Source organism: Excalfactoria chinensis, chromosome 15, assembly GCF_039878825.1.
Source record: "Excalfactoria chinensis isolate bCotChi1 chromosome 15, bCotChi1.hap2, whole genome shotgun sequence".
Taxonomy (NCBI): Eukaryota; Metazoa; Chordata; class Aves; order Galliformes; family Phasianidae; genus Excalfactoria; species Excalfactoria chinensis.
Window position 1 is genome coordinate 7,155,452 of NC_092839.1, and position 23,757 is coordinate 7,179,208.

General features: G+C 43.1%; 1 protein-coding gene across 1 annotated transcript in view; it reads left to right on the plus strand.

Annotated features, from left to right (window-relative positions):
* The window catches only part of CDH4 (cadherin 4), a 401,822-nt gene that overhangs the window by 330,526 nt on the left and 47,539 nt on the right, over nt 1-23,757 (plus strand). The window contains exon 7 of the mRNA XM_072350023.1: nt 5,312-5,484. Coding sequence (XP_072206124.1) covers nt 5,312-5,484 — 173 coding nt within the window. The remainder of the gene's footprint in view (nt 1-5,311; nt 5,485-23,757) is intronic.

Sequence of the window (23,757 nt, forward strand, 5' to 3'; positions counted from 1 at the left end):
ATTTAATTTTCCTATCAGCAGTTACCATCTTCTTGCTATCTGGCATCGGATGCAGAGTATTCACTGAGCTTTCTGATATAGGAAAAAAAATTAGGAGGAAGGGGAGGTTTCCATTAGTACAAAGCCATTATTAACTTGGGTTAATGAAGATCTAATGTAATATGGCCATCACCACATGTCTGCACGTAATGATTCAATCCTTTTCTATGGGGGAATGATTAAATTAAGTATCTTGTAGGTCAAAATTAGACTGAGAAGGTTAACCAACCTTTAATGATTCTGCAACCATTTACCAGCCATTAAAAACATAAATCGTAAGATAAAGCTTAACAGAGAATCAGTGTTATCAGTAAAACAAATGGATGAATTTTTAGCTTTTCTGTTTATATCACAGGAGCAGACAGAGAGGATTATGTATTTTTATAGTAGCGTGTAGTATAAAAGGGTGAAGTAAAAGAGTTTTTTTGTCTTTTTTCTATTTGGATTCCTGGTAAGTGCCCATTAGCTCTTTCTTTTAACATGCATTAAATCTAACTAATGGATATCAAACCAGCTTAGAAAAATGGTAATTACAAAGCAGTTGTAACAAAGACTTTGGAAGCACAACTGCACTGAGACATTGTCTGAATGCTTTAAAGCCACGAAAGCCCCGACTTTGTGGAGAAACAGTTGTGTAGATGGGAGAGCAGAGATTGCAGGCACAGTGATGGGCATCAGCAGACTTTGGCATGCCTTGGGAGCAGAAACAATCACCCTGATTCTCAGATTCCAGAGGGATTTGGGGGAGAGATTTGTTTACGGCTGCGTTGCTCATACAGATAGAGGGCAGCTATCTTCCTTGTTTTCCTCCTTTTTTAACTTACAGACACACGCAGATCAAATGAGATACAGTGAACATAAAATCCTTTCTCAGTCTTTTACAAGCAGATGCAATTAATTTTAAGATCGATAAAACTGAAGATACTGGTAAAAATGATCTGTTTGCTTCCATCACCCTGCATTCTGCAAGGTATTATTTTGCCTACCCCGTAGAAAGCTTGATTAATCTAATGGGAATATTTTCCATTAGGGGTGCTTTCAAGCATCACTCTTGTTTCTTGTCTGTTGTTAGACTGAAACAAAAGTATCTCATTTGATAAAATGATATCTGGAGATGGCAGTCTGTGGGAAATAAAAGCGAACGTGTTGTGAAGTTCAGATTCTTGGGGTCTTGCATTTTATTGATAGATCTCCTTCATCGTGCCATACATTAATTTTAACTCAGGTGATATATGAACTTGGCACATTAGTTAATGAAAAGCTAATGCACAGTAATCTTGTCATCACTAGCTGTGCATGATAATTCAATCTGCTCCTCAGAAGAGCTGTTCAACATGCAACAAATTTGATTTAATAGTGACATGATGTACTAGGTTAGGTATTTCATTTAACATACCATGCGCATGATTTGATGAGAAATGCTTCCCTTTCAACAGGTTATCTACCTGAGTTAGCAGGCCAGGTGTGGGGGTTAATGCAGTTACATCAAACACCGTCTGGACTGGGTGTTTGTTATTAGATGCACAGCACAGACTTGGGCGCATTCCTGAGTTTTGGCACTTCGTGCATTCATTTAATGTTGTCAGCTTGCTTGTAGGGAGAACGTAAGCATGTCTGCTCCTTCAGAGCCAAAAGTAAAGCTGATACTTCTTCCACACACTGGAGGCATGAAGACCCTCTCTCCCCATTTGTACAGCCCTCTTTTGGCTCCATCACGGGGGGTCAATGTTCACTGGGACCTGGAAGGGCTGGTGCAGTGTCTTCAGGTTTGTGCTGGCAGTCTCTACTTGGGCGGGGTGCAGGTATTTAAAGGTGGTGTGGTTAATGCTGTGATCTCTACAAGTGCACACTCACACTCTACAGCTGGATCAAGCAGTCTGTACATTGCTTAGAATTTTTTTCATTTAAATCCTGACAATCTGAGCTTCAGTTCTCCAGTGTGTGTGTAGGAAATGTGCAGTCTGCCACTGTTCGTTTGCCTCATTTGTGCAGTAATAGAGGCTGGCTATGAGAGTGTATTTCCTTTATTTTAATATAAAGTATATGAAGATATATCTCATGCATAGGATATAGAAACATGTCATTATTTACTACAGAGTGGATAAATCATCACCAACCACCTTACTGTAGTGGGAGACTTTTTATGGCACCCAGAAGATGTTTGGCACTGTAGCAGTATATATCAGCAGCACTCTGCTGAATATTCTTGCATACAGATATATGTTTGTGCTGCTCACTGCGGCACTCCAGTACGTAGAGGATACATCTTGCTTAAAGACAACAAATGTACAGAAATCTGAGCAGGATGATGGTGGTGAGCGCAGGTCAGAGCAGAGGGACCCCTGGGGTCACTCCTTGGGAATGGCTCTTGGCAGAGGCATGAGGAGATGCCATCAAGCTGCTGTCCTTGGGTCAGCACAGCCAGGTGGGAAATGCCTGCATGCAGGAATCAGAATGGACAGATCAGCTCTTCCCAGCCGCCACGCAGTCTGCAGAAAGAAAGGAGTCAATTGCAACGGGTTTCCAGTAGACTGTGGCCAGACAACCTGCCCCGGGGAGCAGCAGAGAGCCGGGGAAGGAAGAGCTGCTGGATTTCCATCATGTGCTGCAGAGTGCTGCAGACGTGCAGGGCCCTTTGCATAGGATGCTTTATTAAGTTACAAGTTAGTAATTAATGCCAAGTTCCTGTCTTTATTTTCTCTGTGGTTGAGTTTCATAAGGGAAATTAAAGATATGAGATAGAGAGGGAGCAGATTGCTACTTGAAATACAGCTCCCTGGTGCTCCATTCATGACTTTAGAGACATTTGTCCAGTCTCTTCTCCCTTTATGGAGATGTAGGTCAAATACCGCTGAAAGACTCATTTGTTTTGGAGCAGATGTGCTCGGTCCAGTGGTCAAAATACAGCATGGCAGAAAAGGTCAGGGAAAGAATGAGGGATACCCAATATGTATATACATGTGCCTCATTCATAGCAAAGCTACCATCAGGTCACCCCACGTCCACCACAGCGGGGTGTATTTCACTGAACCCCAAAAAACCCAATAACTTTTCTTTCTGAGCTGCACCAAAACAGAGTCACAAAATGCTTCCTGTTGTCTGGAGTATGTTCCAAGACTGCACATGTCCTAAAATAGATTCTGTTTTCCTCTTCCACTTCTGCTTTCATTAGCCCCAGGTTTTGACTTTCTGTTCAGAGATATTTTCTGTATAGAATGCATTAAGATAACATAGATCTCAAATCAAACATCTCTTCATTCAGCATATTCCCTATTTAAATTTCTCCTGTACATTTCGCCTGTACCTATCTGAGGAATAGCTTCTTTATTTGTATCAGGTGGCTCATGATAACTGGTTTTGCAAAAGAGCTAAAAAAAAGAATGCTTGAAGAGAAAGGAGAAAGGAGAAAACCCTTTGTTTGTGCAGCCTTGTTTCAATTCAGTTGTTCCTTCCGTCTCCCAAAGTTTATTGATTGGGAAAATGTTAAAGAGGTTGAATAGTTTGTTTTCATTTCATGAATGCGAATCGGGATTAGTGGAGAAAGATAGCAATGTATTCATCATTAGAATTTGCCTTACACATTCATTTATTTTTTAATCTATAATTCTTATTGAACTAAAAAAAAAAACAACTCTCAGGGATATGTATCACCACAGAGAACAAAAAGAGCCCTGATAGAGCCAGATGGAAAAAGTTCAGCAAAGAATGTTCCACATTGCTCAAACACGAACTGAGGGAGCCACTTCTTGCTAATGCTGAAAAGTGTTGTTTTCCCAGATTTGGGGAAGATGCTGGGGGGTTGCTCGCATACTGAATGTCTTCAGGACACTTGACTAGGCTGCAGATTCGAGTGTGCTGCAGCCATTGATTAGAGCTGCTGATTTACAGCATGGGGTAGCTCTTTTAATTCTCTTGCAAACAGATACAAGCTCCCTAGCTCTTAGGGATCTCCCTGAGCTGCAGACTGGTTAATTTTGTGACCAAGCTGGGCTTGTTAGATCAGACACGATGCAATGCTGATGTGGCTGTACGGCCTCCAGTTTGCCATTAGCTTACATCTGACAGAGCAGGCTGAATGAGCTTGGCTTTTTGTTGCCAAACACATAGCGGTGTCTTGAGCCCAGGTTCTTGTTGGGACAGCTTTGCATCTCCTCATGTTTGACACGCTCTTAAGGTGTCTCATCCTGTTCAGGGCTCTCAAATGAGCTGTGTACAGGTGGGAAATTCCATCTCTCTATTGATGCTGTTGGTTTCCGATGGTCATTAAACTAGGCTATGTCTGGTTTCCCTCTCTTTGCCTCCCACTCCTCTTCAGATCTTATGCGGTAGATTCGTACACTGTTGCAGATTGCTTTTTGTAAGCAGCATGCGTCTGCCCTTTCAGTCTTTCTCTCCAACCAACATAACAAGTGGAAATCTGGGCCCTATGAGCTCTGGGGGGTCACAGGACCATGCAGCTGCAGGAGTCCATCCAATCAAGTAACATCTTTTATCCACATAATTACAATTTCCCACTTTAACAAAACACCCTGCTGCCAAACTCCAGTGATAATGAGTCTGTCAGTGCATCAGCACATTCCCAACTGTATCTAGAAAGTAGGGATGGTTGTTTTTTTTTTTGCAAGGCAAATGAAGACACTGATGATTAGCAAGAAACAAACCAATGATTCAATACATCACTGGCCACACATACCAAATCATTGATTTTCCATCCTGCTGGGCAGCAGCTGTTCCATTTGCTCAGCAGAAATGTTTTGTTTTTTTCTCTGGAAGGAGCTGGAAGGATGGATGTCTTTCCCAAACAGGATGCAGAAGAAGGTTGTTTGCTACACTGGGCCTATTTGATGGGGTCCTGGTCATTTAGATGGTGTTCTTCTGAAGCTACTGGGAACTCCAACAGGCTTTCTGCTGTTAAACTCTGGAAATACTTTTGAATGCCTGTGAATGCAATGATTGGTAGATGGAAAAAAATCTCCTAGGAGAATCTATATGCAATTGCAAGACAAAAAAAAAACTCACAATCACTGAAAGAATTAGAAGTTAATCATTGATATCCCCATGTACCTTCTTTCTGTATATCAGCTACATGTAATCAGTCTCCTTGCGGATCATTTAGTCTCAGCACTGTTGCTATTTTTGGATTCCTCACCTTGTCTAGACTGAAGCGGGACATGGTCTCCCTGCATTTCTGAGTGAAACACCCCTGAGTCATGGGACTGCAGTCTGCTGTGCAACGAGATAATGCTGACATTTTGTCTTCTTTTGTTCCAAGGTACCTACGTGATGACAGTGACAGCGAATGACGCTGATGACAGCACCACAGCGAACGGGATGGTGAGATATCGAATCGTGACTCAGACCCCCCAGAGCCCATCGCAGAACATGTTCACCATTAACAGCGAGACAGGAGATATCGTCACCGTGGCTGCTGGCCTCGACAGGGAGGTGAGTCTGAACGCTGCCACACCAAGTTCCCTATCGTATCTTGTATCCAGACTCTGCAGGAGTTGAAGTTGCAGTGTGAAGTTCGTGGTCTTTGCTTCCACAGTGACTGTGGGACATGGTGGCTGTGGTTGTCTTAATCCATAGTGGTTGATGAAACTCTGGAATCTTCCTGAATCTTCCAATTCAGGATGCTGGTATTTACCTTGTGTAACAGTGCACAATTCAAAGATACAGAAAATCCAGAAGGAACAGGGAGATGAATAAATTGGCATTTATCCTCCTTCTGTCATGGAAAACATAAAGTGGTATCTGTCTATAGCCCTTTCTAGACCTATCTTGCTTAACTCTCCTTATATTATCTTTGGAAGCAGTTGCACAGCCTGTATTCCACACACTTGGCATGTTTCATGATGGCGTTCTTGTATCATTTCCAGATTAGGAAAATGTCTTCTGGTGTATGTTATCAACCTTGTGATTTTGGTTTTGTGTGCAACTCTGTTTTTAATACCTCATCTTCTTGGCATTTTACAAGGTGCAGCTTCTCCAAATATAGAAGAAATATCATTTCAAAGGACAGAAACATGCTCTGTTAGTATGAGCTATGTAGTATGATTCCTACAGCTCTGCCTTCTTTGATTCTGAGCATAACTCAAGGAGAAAGCATTGAAAATTAAACATGAGACAAAAAGTCAGCATAGCATCAGTGTTGGGTTGGAGTGACCGTGAAGGAGGAGGCAGCATTCTGTGGGTGTGAAGAGAGAACTTAATCCTGCCTTTTTTCCCTCTTGGACTGTATGCTTTCTGGAGGGTCACCTGTCCACTACAGTTGGGAGATTATTTTTTTTTATCAACTTGTAAGTGATAGGAAGGGTCATTTGTTCTCACAGCTGATGTCAGGGACCAAGTGGGTGCACATGGGTGCCCTTCTGCTGACACCCTCCAGCACAATGAGCATTACTTTCCTGCCAGATCAACCCCATCAACCCTACTGCAGTGCTGTGACAGGCAATGGCTGGTGTGCATTGCTGTGCACATCATTAATGTTGTGTAAATAAATGTTCATCAGCATTCATTGCACAATCTTCACAAACTTCACTTAGATCAGCACAGAGAACTCAATGACTCGTGCCCCTTTCCTTGCCTACTTGGGGCTGCTTTGTTGCTTCAGGGCTGCACGAAGAATACAGAGCAATGGGGGTGGCCCTCATGGGGACAGCAGCAGGAGACCCAGAGGAAGGATCTGAGTTCTGGCAGAAAAACAGTGGCTTTATGGGAACGACAGAACATTTATTGTCCCCCTGACATCACTTTAATGTAGGGCCTCACAGATAAAGAAAGGTCGTAGGTTTATATTAATTTTAGAGGCATGGATTGTGATAGCAGGTTGAGAGGTTTTAATCTCAGGAAATCAGCAAGGAGCAGGTGATAAATACGGGAAAGGGTAAGCCACAATGATGCTATTTTTTTCAGATTTATCTCCTTCCATCTGAAAGATATTAAAACTTACACGATAACCGTATGTTTCATGTTTGTTCCCCTGTTGCACCAGGTCTGGGAAATGACGGCAAGGTGGCACTTTGTTTATGGGAATCTGGTGCTGAGCATCCCACAGCTGATAGCAGGGTGAGCAAGGGACAGTGGGAACGAGCAGAACAAGCTGCTGTGGGCACAGTCCTGGGGCTGCCCTGCAGCTATGGGGCATGCTCGTTCCCAGTGCTCTCTGCTGCCTTTCAGGCTTACATCTGGAATCGACGGAAGGTTTCTATTTTATTAACATAAAATGATATTAGGTCTAAATTGAAAAATGTGTTGAAGCTCTCCCATGACTGTATCACAGATTGTTTTTTTGTTTTTGTTTGTTTTTCCTCAAATCTTGAGAAAGCTATTAGGAGTAAATTTGGTTTAGCTACTGACATTTTCCTGTTATTAGGAAAAGGAGCCGAAGAGTGGTATTTGGAATGCAGCTTTGTGTAAATTAAAATGTTAACAAATCTGACCTATTCAGCTGAAACTACTACAGCCAAGATAAATTCCCTGGATACCAGTTATTTCTCCAAATGCTTATTGACACGTTTATCAGTTCCTATAGCACTGTTATTTTAAGCTGTGTTGAAAGAAAATCAAGTTTGCAGTCTCAGTCCAATCCTTCCACCTTACTAATGCAGCGGAGAGGTGCCTTGAAGCAGGTGTGAAAGTAACTGTTAGAGCTGTGTGATGTTGGAGACGCAACTCCATATCCCAGATCCATCCTTTGTTTTTCAAGAGGGAGAAAAGTTGCTACGAAGCCAGTGTTTCTAGCTCAGCATCTCTTCTGTGTGCTCTCTAACCCAGTGCTCTCAGCGTCTCCACTTAGGGATTTGTTATTTATTGGTTTCTTCCATTATGTTCAATTCAAGACATGTCCAAGAGGCTGGACTGAGCTTTCTATCTTGCTTTGTGTTTTGAGACGTGTTTCTGTTAACCTGCAAGAATCCTACTTAAAGACAAATTCATGTCGTTTACTGCTGTTTCTAAACCCTCATTTCCACAAACCAAGGGAGGAAATTAAAAACTCAGCCTTTAAAATTGTGCTGATCCCTCTAAATGTGTCTGACGTGCAGTATAGCAAAATGAAAAGCTGAGGTATTAAAATATTGATGGCTTTAAATTTACCTTACCTGGTTCCCATTCATCTGGATGTAAATATGGTTACAATGCTCTGTGTCCATCCGCTCATTACCACTGAATGGATCCCCAAGGAAGATAAAGATAATTGGACTGCACTTCATAAAAATTATTAAAGGAGGACAGGTTGGCAATAGTCTCATTTAAGCTCCTGGATACCTGAGGGTGAAAAATGCCAAAGGTGGAACAAAGAAATGTCTACCTCTGAACTAATAGGGAAAATGATAGGGATTTAGTGTATGCCAGAGGTTCAAATGTACATTCAAGCAGCTGGACTGAGATGAGAATGTTAAAAGCAGATACTTGCTCGAATAAAGGAAAATGTCAAGAAAATGTAGCACATTTGTAGCTGATTTAGGAAATGTAGGGGGGAAAGATGAAATCATGATCCGAGTACAAAATTAATGGGGATGGCTGTGAACATGGGAGATGGACAGGTTATAACAGAGTTCAGTGGTGGAGGGAACCATGCTATTTTCTTTAATTTATGGTAGGCTGCTGCAGAAATGGGTGGTGCTCCAAGGAACTGCTTACCCAGTGATAGCTCAATTGAGCAGCTTATCTGAATTCCAGACGTCATTGCTCTTTTTTTCTCCACTCAGAAGAAAACAACAAGAGGTAAAAAAGGGTCGGCTGTCCCCAGCTGGGGCTCAGAAACAGTCAGAACATCCATATTGCTCTTTGTGGTTCTGAAAAGGAGCTTTTCTCCTTATAAGAATGGCAAAGGGATCAGAGCTGTTCTGTATGTTTGCTCTGTTTGCCAGTCCTTGCTCATGCTGGGGTCGGGCAGCCACCTGTGAGCTCCCAGTCCAGTGATGCAGCTCTGTCAGCTCTTCTGATTTCTCTGGGGGCAGAATATCTGTCTCAGTACCACCTCAAACCTGCACTGGGGCTATAGTACATGCAGTATCATCTCTAAAGAGCTTCCGTTAAATATTTTATGAACACGGACTTTGAGCAAGCAAGGGAAAAAGAAAAAGATATGAGAGAAAAGGGGCTGGTTGATTCCATGCTCTGCTGGCAGGCCAATAAACGTCGAGATATCTCACATGTCATCCATGTTTATTTGAGATAATAAGTGTTTCGGCTCTGCGGTGTTTGTAGCGTAATATTGCTAACTTTCTGAGCCTTGCTTTGAAAGGAGACCCTTCCCAGCATGTTCATCTGGTGCTAAAGGAATGAAGGCAGTCAGGAGCTCTGAGCTGCTTCCTCAGAATTTCTGAATGTTTATATTTCTTTTAAAAGTGATTGGAGCTCTGCTGCTGCAAATGTTTTTAAAAATACATGAAATCCAATTCTATGATTACTACACTTGGCTTTCTGAAAATGTGATGTTGCTAGCCTTCCTTAAGTGAGCGGAAGATAAAAGGGAGAGCTTGCCAGGAACTGAGTTAGTGCCTTATTTTATTTATGGATGAAGCGGCAGGATTTGGATGGGGAAGAGGGAAAGTTCTTTTTATTGGTAGAGATTGTTGATTTCTTTTCCAGCACTGCGGTTGTTGGAGCAAATACACATTTGTGTTGGAGCAGAATTCTGAAACATTATGTTAAAGAGAAAAGAAAATGTGGTACCCTGCCCCTGCAAAGCCTGAGCGTGATTGGTTTTACCACCTGTAGGAACTATTTCTTCTAGGAAACAGCAGTCAGGCATCAGCATGGGGGGGTCCCTGGATGAAGAAAAGAGTAGATGTCACACAGAGTGACATGGCTTAGTGGCATGGTGGGATGGGCTGATGGATGGAGTAGGTGATCCTAGCAGTCTTTCCAACCTGAATGATTCTAGGATATCTTCAGGTCATTGCAGTATCTCTTCAAAATCTCCTTGTTGACTTTATTTCAGATGTTGACTGCGAGTAAACAAGGCGATGGAAATTTGTTTAATAGCATTTTAGTTGCTATAATTCGCCCTTTATGGAATATCCCATAGGCAGCATCCCGCTGGTTTGAGATTGACCAAATGCAGCATTTCTAACTTGGGTTTTTCCCTTCCAACCACCCAATACACCAAGCACAGCAAGTGGGTAAGACAGAGCCTTGCTTGCTGCAGCCAGGAAGCTTTCCTTTGTCCAGACAGCCCATTTCTGTGAACTTGGACCACAAACCCCCATAATTAGCTTCCAGACTTTCAGGCTTCCAAGGTGTTTTGCCCATGTTTGCTCCCGAGAAGCCACACATGGGCCACATTTCATTGCAGGGATGGGTTAAGCACAAAGACATTCTGGGGGATGAAAGTCACTGACAAGTGTCCCTTATCACTGAATGCTGTGCTATTCTTGATACGCTGTAGATTTTCAGTTACATGTAGTAAAAAAAATATAAATAATAAGGTTTTATGTATTAATATGCCTGAAATTATCACTTAAAGATAAAACTGGTTAAATTATTCAGTTATAAAATTATCCCATTTCTACAGCAGCATATCCTGTCAAAGAAGAGCTGATTAGCCATAAGCTGAATTTAGCCAGTAGATTTATGTTTGATTCTGGTTTATGTTTCTACATCATATGTAGGACTCATTTGAGCTTGCTCCATCACTCCAGTATGCATTTCATTTTCTCATTACAGGCAAGAATGACCTTTTTGAGCAAATTATGGAAAGGAGCACTCCCATTCATCGGTAAAGAAGGTTCATTTTGTTAACACCATTTAGTGTGCCCAGTGGAGGGCCACTCATAGTAATTTTACTTTGTGGAAGTTAACAGCTGGGAAGGGCTGGGGTCTGCTCTACACAGGGCAAAAAAAGCATGTAAATAGGCTGGAAACCATGGAAGCCCAATGACCAGAGAGGAAATAGCCGTTTTAAAACAATTCAGCTGCAGATTGATCAGGACACAGATGCAATGGGCTGGGTAAATGGTGCAGACCTGCTGGCCTGGTGTGGATGTGGGTCAGTGTAAGCAGGAGCTCAGACTAGCTCTGGTTTCCTCTCCATACAGCTCTCCTCTCTGTACTTTAACACCCTGTTGTCACTGGGGCTTTAGGAAGTTAATAACATTGACAAACAAACACTAATGAAGGAAATAGGACAGAACAGAGAACACAAGTTAATCATGATGCCTAGAAAGGCAGAGCACACTTCATGGTAACCTGCATTGCTGACCCCTGACCAATAGCTGTCTGACATTCCATCCCTCACACCTCTGCTTTTGGGGAAGGAGCAGTTTGCACATCCTGCAGTAGTGTGGCCAAGCATTGACTGTCTGGTTGAAGGAGCTGCTCACGCTGATGGTTTCCATGAAACCTCATCATGCTCTTGTTATTTCAGCTGTGCACCATGAGTTATTTGGGATTCAGATAGTCACAAGCAACATGTTGCCAGGGCAGAAGTCCTACAAATCCTCTCTGCTCTAACATTTTATTAACACTGATTTTGAACTCACCTCCAGCAGTTCTTAATGTTGCTGTTGGCTTTGCTGAAGTGCCCTATTCATGACTGGGACACCCAGGCTTCCCCAGGCAGCTCCTGCTCTTCAAGGGTGGAGAACATCACGGTGGTTTGTGAGGGATGAGGAAGGACCCATCATTTCTTGGCCATGCCATCAGTTTCAGAAATTGATTTCATGCTTGCAGCAGTCATTATTCTAGGATGAGAAGCTTTATGGTCCATGGCTGTCAGAGGTGCTGATGGGGATGCCCCCTCATCCCCACAGCATTTTTCTCTGCAGTGAGTACCTGACAGGTGGCTTGCAGTTGTCTTGCTCTTGTCCAAGCATTTAATTCCCCATCACATTACATTTTTAATAAAGAAAACCAAATGGAACAACAATGCTGCTTTCATCAGTGTAGCTGTTCTGTGAAGGTTTTCAGGTCCCTGTGCACTGTGTTCTGTCTGTATGCTCCAGCCACAGAACAGACAGAACGAGTGCATGAAGGTAACTTACAAGTTTACGTCTCCCGTGGAGTGAATTCCACCAAGAATGAGTCCTGGCCTTTGACTGACACTCACACATTGTGTATGAAGCTATTTACTGCCAAAGTAGCTCCCGGTTCAGTGTTGGTTTTGATTTCTTTTTATTTTTTCTTTTCTTTCATTTGGCTTATGCTCTTGTATCCATCTGGCTTCCTTCAGGTGTTGCTGGTATGAGGATGCTACAGCTCCTGCAGGAGACTGTGCTGATTCACTTTCTAAACTATAGTGACTTCTTATTCATATTCGGGCACACTGCTGAAGAGCTGTTATCAAATTGAAAACCGACACGATTTGGGGTTGACCTACTCAAATAAAACAAATCTTTGAGTTTAATTGGATTTGATTATAGAGTTTGAGGAAGAATAGGACTGATACCCAACTTAATCAGGTTTGGTTTCTTTTCTTTTTAAATGCGGAAATCTTCAGAGCCTCTCCTGTATGAAATTCCACATATACTAATCGGCCTACAGACCCTCTTCTTTCTTCACACACATTTTAGTGTGTTCTGAGAGCTCTGGTACAGTCTGGTTGCACTTGTTTCAAGTTGCTCATAAAATCCCACCTCTTTCTACAGTGGGTTGGTTTATACATTATTCAATAGTAAAATCCCAGCTGAATGGGAAGAGGAAAAAAAATTAAGTATTGGAGTGGAAAGCTCACCAGGTCCTTAGCATAATCTCTCTGGTTCAGACCTGCATTTCGTTTTCCATTTGAGCTTGTCATACAGTAGAGACTAGTGTATCTTTCCAATTTTAGATAGAAGCCTACCTGCTCAGCTCAGGCAGATTTAAAGTTTTTTCTCTGATACATCACATACTTTCCAGCAGCCCATTCCCCTCTCTAAAGGGATTATTGTCTAAATCTGCACCAGGTCAAGTGAAATAATTAAACACAAGCTGGCTCCGCTAATTAACTTATCCACAGACCATTGTCTGTTATTAGCATTTTCAAGAAAGCCTTTGTTAACTCTTTCTTTCTAGTTACAGTGGTATTTGTTTAGTACCATAGCCCATTCCTTTGAGCATCTTTGACTATTAAAATATTAGCACTGACAGGTTTTCTGGAGGATGACTGAGTTTGCCAGGTGTTTAAATCTGCAGCAGTGACTTTTCCTAACAAAGCATAAGAAAAAGACAACTTAAGTGCAAAGACACAGTATTGTCATAAGACAGAATCCTGCATTCTGATAGTAATCTTTAAATGGAAAGTTATCAGTATAAACAAAGGAGAGACCATTGTGTGCTCTGTAATGCAGAGTTACAGCAGTAATGTATCTGGTGTCTGTAGTGCATCTCGTCAGAGCTTTGGAATAGCATCAGGATCACAGGGCGTGTAGTTGTTGGGGCTGTAATATGTCCAAAAAGACCAAAATGTGTGAAAGGGGATACAAATGTGGGAGTTCACTATTCTGCACCATTAATACTGTATAATTCATTGAGTTCTGTACTAATTGGTATCCCAAAAGGGCGCAGATAGCTCTTTGAAGGGGAGAACAACTGTTCTTGTTCAAGGCTTCCAAATCATCCCCAGCCTGACTACAAGTCATCACACACAACCTCGGGTACCACACCTTGGAATATTCTCCATTGACTGCAGACTGAGAGTGGTTCTCTTGGATAAGACCAGCCTGGTGTCATATGCAAGAACTGTGTGTTGCTTTCCCCATAACTGTACGTTAAAGCACCCAAGAGCTGGTAGTAGCCGAGCAGTGAGATGCTGTTCTCTCATCATAGTAATCTCACTTCCCCCCCACACACACACACATCTCTTTTTTTAGGCTAAATATTTTCCTTTTCCTTGTTGTTCTTTTCTTCCAATTTTTAAAATCAGTGGGGATTTAATGTAAGAAATCCTCATTAAGTAGAGTATGTGTCAGTACAATTATGTTTTATTCACACAGTTCATTTCTTATGCTTAAAATGCTTTCTGTTTTGAATGACTCTCTAGAAAAATAAATGTAGTTTTCAGTTAAAGTAAACAGGTCACATACTGAGTGACCTTACATCTAATGGCTAAAATTTAGAAGGGGAACTAATTGGATAAAACCTGGTGACTCATATTATCCAGGCATTCAATAAGTTGGCCTTTACAGTCTTAATTATAAAGCTTTATGAAAAATAAATAGATTGCAGCTTCACATCCATTCCAATACAGAACTTGGTTTAAAAGGAAGAATCTTGTTTTAATGGTTAAAAGTTTGGGCGGATGCTCAGCCAGGGTTTGACTGGCCAGGCTGATTGTCTGAGCGCAGGAGGCAGAATTGGTATCATTTTTCTGGTAGATCCTTGCTTTTCTAAGGAGGGGATTTGATACCACCAAGCAAACACCTTCCCAAGGTGAATTTCAAAGAGATAAGAGGAGCAGAAATGCATCCTTCTTTGTTTAGGTCTACAAACCATGCAGTGTCTGCAGCAGGGAGGAGCTGTCCCAGCTGTACAGATCCGCAGGGTCTGAAACATCCTACAGTACGTTGGATGTATTTTGCTCACAGGAGAGTCTGTACTGAGGTGTACTGAGGTGAACTGAAGTAGCAGATGAGAGGCTACTCAACATGTTATTCATTCTGGAAGTGGTTTGTTTTGGAGATGTGTACGTTGCTGCAATTATTTTAGCCATTAAACTTCAGCCCTGCGAACACTTTCATCTTGGCTGATTCCATCTTTTTGTGGCCATGGCAATGCAGAGGAGTGTGATAGGAAATGCATTATTACATTTGTCAATTATGTGCATTTTTTCCCCCTTGGTTGTTTGATACTAGAAGGCTCGGTATTTGGCAGAAAAGGTAATGAACAGCATTTGCTTGCAAATCAGCACTTAGATGTGGCTTGAATTAATACATCTTAAAGCATAAAGAGAAAAATGTAAAGGATTACTGGGATTCCTCACTATCCAAAAGTCTGCCCTATGGATGAGAAGCAAGGCAGCTTCCTTCAGCATGGGCTGGAGAAGTGCCGAATGAACACGTGGCTTCAGTGTATCATCTGTTTACAAAGCAGTCCCTGCTCTGGCTGTGGCTCACAGCAACATATCTAAGCTGAATTCCATGGGCTGGCATTACCATTGCTGCTAAAATAGCCTGCAGACCAGGGAAATCTCAGGACATTGGATGGATATTTGGTTGATGCCCCATCCGGAGCTGCTTTGTCACAGCAGCGTTTCTGTGAGCGCACAAGCTGGAGAGAATCAGAGAATCCTGAAATCCATAAGGCTGGAAAAGATCTCTAAGATTCCCAAGTGCAACCCCAGCCCACCCCACCGTGCCCTGTGCCCACATCCCTCAGTACTACATCTCCTGAACACCTCCAGGGTTGGTGACCCCACCATCTCCATGGGCAGCTGTGCCACTGCATCACTGCTCTCTCTGTGAAGAAGTTCTGTTATCAGACCTGAAAGGCAGAGCTTGAGAAAACCTCAGCTACGTCCTCATCAGTGCAGGTTGCAGCAGCAGCAGCAGCAATCTATGCAGATGATCCAGACTGGGCATGAGACGCCTCACAAGAGTTCCCCGTCCTCAGATTAGGTCAAAATAATGAATCTAAAAAAAAATTGTAATTACCAATCAGAAGAAAATCTGGAGAAAAAAAAAAAAATCCCAGATCTTTATTTTAATAGCAACAAAAATGTCACATTGATATTGGCCTTCTAAAATGATGCTTGGCATTTGAAAAGATCAATCTTTTAAAAAGTTGTCTCAAACCATTAAAAAAAGAGACTGTATTGCAATGTGGGAATAAATTCCAAGTAAGAGATTTCGAATGCCCTTCCTTGGGAGCAGTTTCACCATTAGTGACTTCCGATGAAAAAACCTTGTAATGTTCCCCACCCGCTTTCATCCTTGGGCCCCTTCAGCTCTCTGTATGGTCTCTGCCACTGCTGTCATCCTACCGTATCAAAAAGGGTACTTAGGGATGTTCTGCTGAGAGCTAATTCCGCTGTTCACCATAAGAACCTATTAATGTAACTCGGAGTGACCATCGCCTGCAGTACAGTGTCTTCAAAGGCTGACTGACAGGTTTGAGAAATGGATTTTGCATTATTGTGCTGACCCCAGATGCTGCACTGGGGCATGCTGAGAGAGGAGGACAGGCCTGGTGCTTTCTTACAGCATCCATAGGAAGTAAGGCAAGGTAAACGGCGTAGTTAATAACTAGATGCGCAGAGGAGCACTCGGGGAAAATGCATCAAAACATCTTGTGAAAAACTCATTTAAAGTTCCATAAATTATTGTTTGTGTTTTCACACAGGCAGTTATTTTCAAGTCTAACCAGCTGTATCTCTCCGGAGCGGCCCTAAATACGTACACCATTACATAAACACACAGTTTGTTGGGGGATTTTGTGCAATGAGGTCCAGGCCCTGTTTACTTCACAGCGTTGCACAGACTGTGAGAAGGAGGTGTCTGAATTTCAATGGGACACTTTGACACAGAAAATCCCAGCCTTAGTGTGTTTTCTGTTTCTAAATGGTAGGGTGAGAGATACCTTAAAAGAAGGCGCAGTAAATAACATGATAGATTTTTTTGCAAGAGAAATTTAAAAGTCCGAGCAGATGGTTACGTTGCATTTAACATCTCTCACCCCCCTCTCAGCCCAGCCAGCCAAGCCTGGAGCATGCTGATGTGCTGGGGGGCCGCTGACAGCCTTCCCAGCAGCATCATGCTTTGCTGTTTGTTTGGAAAGCCAGATTATTGCTATTCGAGCAGAGTGCCTTGTCATGATCTGCGGTGATAACACCCCCTGCCTGCTGCTGGCACATCGTCATCTCGCAGGAGGCAATTACCTGATAACTGGGGATGCTTCCCAGAGCCGTGCGTTGCTTACGCTCCACTACAAGCCCCGTCCATGCAGTTCAATCCAGCGCTCAGAAGTTCTTAAGTACCCCTGAAGTGTTCTCCAGTGGGCCCCTGGGTTTTGTAAATGAGAAAATAAACAAAGTGACTCAGGGCACGGAGAGGCTCCTCTGCAACTTCTCTGTTCCAAACAAGAATGAAACATGAAAGCATAATCTGAAAGACACGATGGCTTTTATTGAAGAAATAATCAGAGAGTCACTTATCAGAACCAGAAAACCTGCAACCTGCTTTATCCTTTGTTGCATTATAAATAAGAATTATATTTGTTCTCAGCAAACAAGCCTGAAGTACACTGCACCGCATTACTGTGAGTGACGCACGGGCAGCAACAGAATAAATTCCGCCTGTCTGTTCCATTAAGTGATTTTGTTTCTTATGTTTCTACTCTTCCCATACTGGGAATGAGATGCTTTACCATCTCAGAAGTGTGATCTGACTGTGTGCCGAGGCAGCACAGGGAGGCCAGATCTGGGCTGGGGCTGTGCACTCCTTGTGTGCCCCCAGAATATCGGGGTGCTGCAGCTGAGCAAAGGGGCTGAAGTGCTCTGTCTTTTGTTCACAGTGACAGGAGTTTCTGCAGACGGCGTTCTTGCCCTTTTTCCACTTCTCATGTCAAGTCTGGCGAAGGTTGTAAGCTCTGGATTCAGAGGGATGTATGTTGGCTGCTCCGAAAATAATGCCTCCTATTTAATTACATTGGCCCATGACATCAGAAGCAGATGTTGGTGGGATGGCAGTGGAGGTTGAACCTTCCCCCCAGTATTTCATTACATGTTGTTGTGACGTGACAGATGGCAGCAGAGGGACAGTCTGACACAATGGTGTCTGACATGGAAGTGCATATGAAGAAAAGGTGTAGAACAGAATTCTTCCATGTGGAAAACATGGCACCCACTGACGTTCACTGACACTTGCTGGATGTGTATGGAGACCAAACAGTGGATGAGAGCACAGTGAAGCAGTGGGTGGTGCATTTCAGCAGTGGCAGCAGTGGTTGTGCAAGTGCAAGTGCAGCACTCCGACTCTTTACATCACTGGTGAAAACGTGCAGCTAATGGTGGTGGCTATGTTGAAAAATAATGTTTCATGGCTGAGAATTCAGTCTGTCCAATAGTGTTATTGTGCACATTGTACATGTCGAGGTTTCTGTGGAAATAAAAAGAAGGCATTGCTTTTGGAGCAACCTACGTAAAAAATGCCATTCTAGGTGGAACAACTCATGTACTTCAGCATCCCCTCACGATGCAGACATCAGTCAGAACTTCAGCCATGAGCTCCTTGAGCTCTGTGTTTGGTGTTTACATCTCTCACTGGTGTTTAGATGTAAAATTACATGGTGTCATCTGAACTTGGAATACAGTTACCACTTCCACACTCTGCCTTGACTGTTGGAATGCTTCTTGGCAGGGGCTGCTGCAGGCTCCAGCTCTCAGGCTGAATGGCAGCTGATGTTGCTCTGGCTGCCAGCACGGGCGTCCTGCTCACTCCCGGCCCAGCTCTGCAAAGCGGCTGTGTGCCTCGCAGCCCGCTGCCGAGCAGCTCCTCAGGGAACGCTTCCGAGGGAGATCTTTGACTTTCTGTGCCTTCCCAGAGGAATTCGTAATTACTTCCTCCTTTATCATAGAGAGCAGCTGTAGGCTTCAGCTCCATTAGAATTGCCCTGGTAATTTCGCAGTGTGAAATTTACAGCAAACAAGGGACATTAACGTTAAACAAATTTATGCAACAGCAGCCCTCACCCAAGTCATTAAAAGTGTGTGCGATTTTTAACGGGTGCTTCAGCGTGTTATTTGATGTTTGTTCATTTCTTTTCCCAGTCTGTTAAGGATATGTTTATACACCCACACGTGCTGTTCTGCCAGAGGTGTGGATGGGAGCTGCCTAGATACTCGGGTGTCACCACCTTGCAAACCCTTTAACTGCGGCTGTAATCCCAACCACAGCAGTGAGGAGAAGCTGTCGCCAAAGGCTGGACTTGCATGCGTGGGTCTGCATGCAACTAAAATAGTCCAACTGAGCTATGTAGTGATTCTGAATTATGTCTATTTGAAAAGACAGGATATCATAAAGACTGTTAACATGGTGGAAAATTATATTAAGCTGAGACAAGACAAAGTTGATTATGTGCTAGACTAGTGCAGATGTGCCTGGCGCTAGTCACTTATGCATATTGATTGATCTTAAATATAGCAGAGCAGGGGATGGAGTGGTGTTTGTATGGTTATTGATTTTGTTTCAATTCCTTGGGCTGGCATCGTGAGCTTTCAGATCCAACCATTGTGACTGATGCAAATCCTGATTAGAAAGCTTGATAAGAAGGCGGGCATCGGGCTGATGTCCTACCCAAAGAGAATATACAGTTACATCCTTCTAGAAGCAGACAGTTGCCCTTATTTCATGCAGATATTCAGAAATGTGCAGACCTGTCCATTTCAATGGAGCATGAGTTTGAAATTCATTGGAAGGCTGCAGCTGGGCTTCAGCAGGTTTTGAGTTGACCCTGGACTTGGTGGATGCTACTGACCTGTTAAACCATTGAATGGTTTGGTTGTGTTTGCATGGATGGATTTACTGTATGATACCCTTCTCTTCAGTTTTGTACAAGGAGGTAATTCGGTTTCTTAATGGACTAATTTTTGCTTTTGCACACCTGCACACGCAGAACCAGCTTTTCCCAACCTCTCCCACATTCCCAGCAGCTAAGCTGTAAACAGGAGATTCTCAATTCATTCTTTGGATGTATTCTTATTCCTCTTGAGTCTTTATTAAGAACAGTATTCTTTCGTGGTGCTGTGCTTAGGGCCACTGACCTTTGCCACCAGAATGCCTGGCTTCCTGGGGCTCTGTCACTGCCAGCATCATTTGTGTGGAGCTTGAAACGTGATGGGAGTCAAATAAGGTGCTGATTTTCTGATAAACAACGACCCTAGGAGCAGAGAGAATTAGACCTTCAACAGTCAATGAAATGGATTTGTAGCTGTTTGCCCTAGAAACTTCCTAACAGCCCCATTGTGGCAGTCCTTATGTGTGTATGGCCATCTCCTCCATGCAGATATCTGAGATATTGAGTTTGAATGTCCACGGTTCAGCTCAGCATTGAACTGTGTGCATAGCACTTACTTTGAATTATGTCTTAGCTAAGGTAAAAGAGCTCTATCTGTGATTATAGACACCAAAGACAATATATTGAAATTCAGTTACTGTAATGTACACATCATTTATCAGCTTCCTGCCCAATAATGCCAGCAGTTGCTGCTCAGAAAATACAGTCTGATGGATTACCTGTTTCTCACCATCTTACTGAAGACCAATAAGGGCAGAATTCCTTCAGCACTGTCAGACTGCAGCTTTTTCTGGCTGGAAAGAGTGACTCAGCCTGAAAAGCACCAAGTGGTCAGCAAAATACATAGGCAGGGGGAGAGTTTCAAGGAGCTTTGCTTCCTCCTCTCATCAAGAGCAGGAGCAGCCCACTGACCCCATGCAGTGCACATGTGACCTTTTGCAGAATTCGGCCTGCTTTAGTGCCTGCTCTTGAAGCGCTGCTGATTAAAGCTCATTTTTACATTTAAAGCAGCAGTGATCTGAACTTAGGTCCATAATAGCCAGTTCTTGCCTAGGATCTAAGAAGCGGGTTTGTAACATGAATTTCAAATTGGGGGGGGAAAAAATTAAAACAGAAAATACCTTTATTTCTTGCCAAGCTTCTATTCAATTCCTGTTTTGACAGTGTAAGTCATATCTGGGCAGGAAAAAAAGAAAGCCCACAACATAATTGCAACCATGTCTAATTAGGCAGAGCTATGTAAATTTAGCGTTTCTACATGATTATAAATGTCAGGAGAGCCTTAGATAAGACATGAGAGTTTTGAGTATCTCTTGTGTACCTAGTCTAAAATGTCCTTATTGCTAATCCTATTCATCTGGAGTTGCTTCCTAATTAGAATATTTATGCGCTAATAAGGAGGTGAACAAGACACTCCAGTTCTGTTCCAAAGGTGAGAGTAGGGATTCATTAGACTCGGCGTCTCTGTTTTGATTGCTGTACAATATAATTAACATTGTGCTAGACAATCATTTTAGATTTACCTTAACAACAAATATTTAAGAAGATTCCTGTTGTCGTTCTCTGAGTCTGGGTCGGATGAAATGATGAGCAGTGATGTCATCAGCTTAGAGGAACTCTGAGGTTTCACAATGTTTTTGTCCTATGTTCTGTCACCAGCTTTTTTGGCCTCTGTTTCTTAAGTTCCAGGGCCATGGGAGCACAGTTCCTGGCTGCTGTGCAGTGTCTGACTGTGTTTCTATACATTCCCTTCTCGATGGGTTGTGCCATGAATTCTATCCCTCTGGGTTTTAGGCCTTTGTGATCCACCACTGGAGAAGCATGAGGCTCTGGGTGCTCTTTTTCTCCTCAAGGGAAGATCACAGGCGTTCCTCACCATCCCAGCCCAAAGGCTGAGCTGCAAAAGACATCTTCCAGCTCTGTTTCTGCTTCTCCTTTTCTTGCTTTTGCAAGTTTCTTACTTCTTGCTGCCAAAGCTCCCCTTCTGACGGAGCTCTGGGCACAGCCTGAGGGAAGATGCTGCTTTCCTGAAGGCCATGAGAAGCTGTGCATAACATCAACCCAATCCACGAGTGTGCACAGAGCTGTGCCCAGGCACTGTTGCTGAGCCCAGGGAAGACACGTGCAGGTCTCCCAGGCTCTGAAGTATCTCCTATTGGATCTGAGGTGGTACCAAGAGGCAGTTCCAGCCCTCCATCTCTCCATATCCTTTTCCTTTTAGCCCTACTTGTGTCTGCTGTCTCTGCCTGTAATAAATACAAATGCTAAATGGTTCTCAAATAGATTTTTGCCAATGTTGTGGCATCTCCAAATCAGCTTTTGAAGGGTAGCCAGCTCAAAGCAAAACCTCAGGGTTTTGATCTCCTCTCTTTGCTTTCCATCACATAACAAGCAAAAGACTCAGTTGTCTAAGGAAACAATGTTCTGTTACTTTAAAGGTGATATCAGAGAAGTTGTTAAGATGGCAAGTCACGTTACTTCAAGTCTTCTCTGTATAAATTAGCTAGGTATGAGAATCTCAGAGATAATGATAAATATAGCATCATTCTACTGCTGATGGAAATCATTATCAGCCATTATCAACTTTAATTAATATATTCACGTTATTCAAATCCAGGTAGAAAATGTTCTTTGGCATTGAGTGTACAGTGATACGGTACATGGCTTTTTGTATAGTCTGAAAAGCAGCTCAGTGCTGTGTAGGCAAGGGGAGAAGCAGGGCCCAGCCCATCATACATCCTACAGCCCTTACCCATCTTTCACACTTGTGTACAAGGGCAGTAAGATCTCGTTTCCATGGGATGGTTCCCTCCTTTGTGCATTTCTTCCACACCTGAAGAGCTTTGCTGGTTGTGGCATCTTTGTTGTCTCCGTAGCAACCAGGGTAGTGCTGGGGAATATACAATCGAAGATGCTCGGAATGAGCACTGGTAGCAAATGTGCTTTGCTATGAAAAATTGTTGAAAACAAACAGAAAACATGGGCTAAATAAACCTCTGCTAGTTCTAAATGGAATGATTCTTGAAAATTTGCGTTAGACTTCAGCAGCACTTTAAATAAATAACCAGGATGTCCCCTTCCGGCTGAGGATTTCCATCTGTTGATTTTGTTTGTTTTCTCCTTTCTCTTCTATAAAGCCACCAAGGCCAGATCCTTCCCTGTGCTGTACACACAGCCCCGAAAGCAGAAACCTGCCCTTGCACAGCAGCACAACAGCAGGCTTCACTGTACCCAGAGAAGCCAACAAGAAAACTACCTGAGGAGATTCTCCTGCATCCTCCCTGTGCCCACCCAGAGCTCTGACAGCATGCCCTCAGCTTGGGCTTACTCAGCAGGCAGCATGGTATTATCTGGCTAATTCTCTTACCTCGGATGTACCCGTATCACTGCCAGCTGTGTGCCCAGCCTGGGATGCTCTGCTCTGTTCAAAGTGGTGAGAATAGCATCCCAGTGATGGGTGTTGTGGCTTCATGCCTGCCCCTTCCCAGTGATAGGACTGATTTCATTTAGGGCAGGATCTGTCGTCTCAATCAATGGCTCTGTGGGCTGATGGTTTAGTCAGAGACCCTGAGGACTCTAAAGTAAGGACCTGTTGCAGCTGGTTTAAGTTAGCACTTTGTTTCTGCTGTCAGATAATAATGTTTCTAAACCTGGACTGTTCTGACATTTGCCACAAGAAAAAAAAAAATAAATAAATAAAATAAAAAATCCATACAGCTTCCATTAACCATGAGTAAGGTAAACGCTGCAATTGGGGGGATGAGATAAAACCTCTTCACCTCTGGGACACAAATGCGATAAAATTGCATGTATTTCACAGTCTCACCTTATTCTCCATAGGCAGTTAATCTGACTCACAAAACTCTTGACACACATTTATCATTATCTTAGAAGAGACCAGGGGCTGGGTCCTCCCTGCACATCCTGCCTGGAGGGGACGGTCTCACCAGTTCCATGTGGATCCCCAGTGGTAGAGCACATTGCAACCAAAGAGAAAACACTTTGTTTTCAGGAGTTCTTCATCCTGTATCATACCATTTCCTTTCTGATTTTCAGAAAGTATCAACGCTGGAATAAGGACTATCATTTGCAGCTAATGTAGCCTGGACCCATAGCAGCTAACTCATGATAGCCTGAAATGGGCTGTGGGTGGAGGTGGGAGCAGGCCCTGAGATGTGGCTAAAGCACTATAGATTTGTACCCCAGCTTGTCTCAGAATAGGATTTATATATATCCTTAGTCTGCACTTTCTTTTTGCTGCGCTAGTTCTAGTTAGGAGTGTAA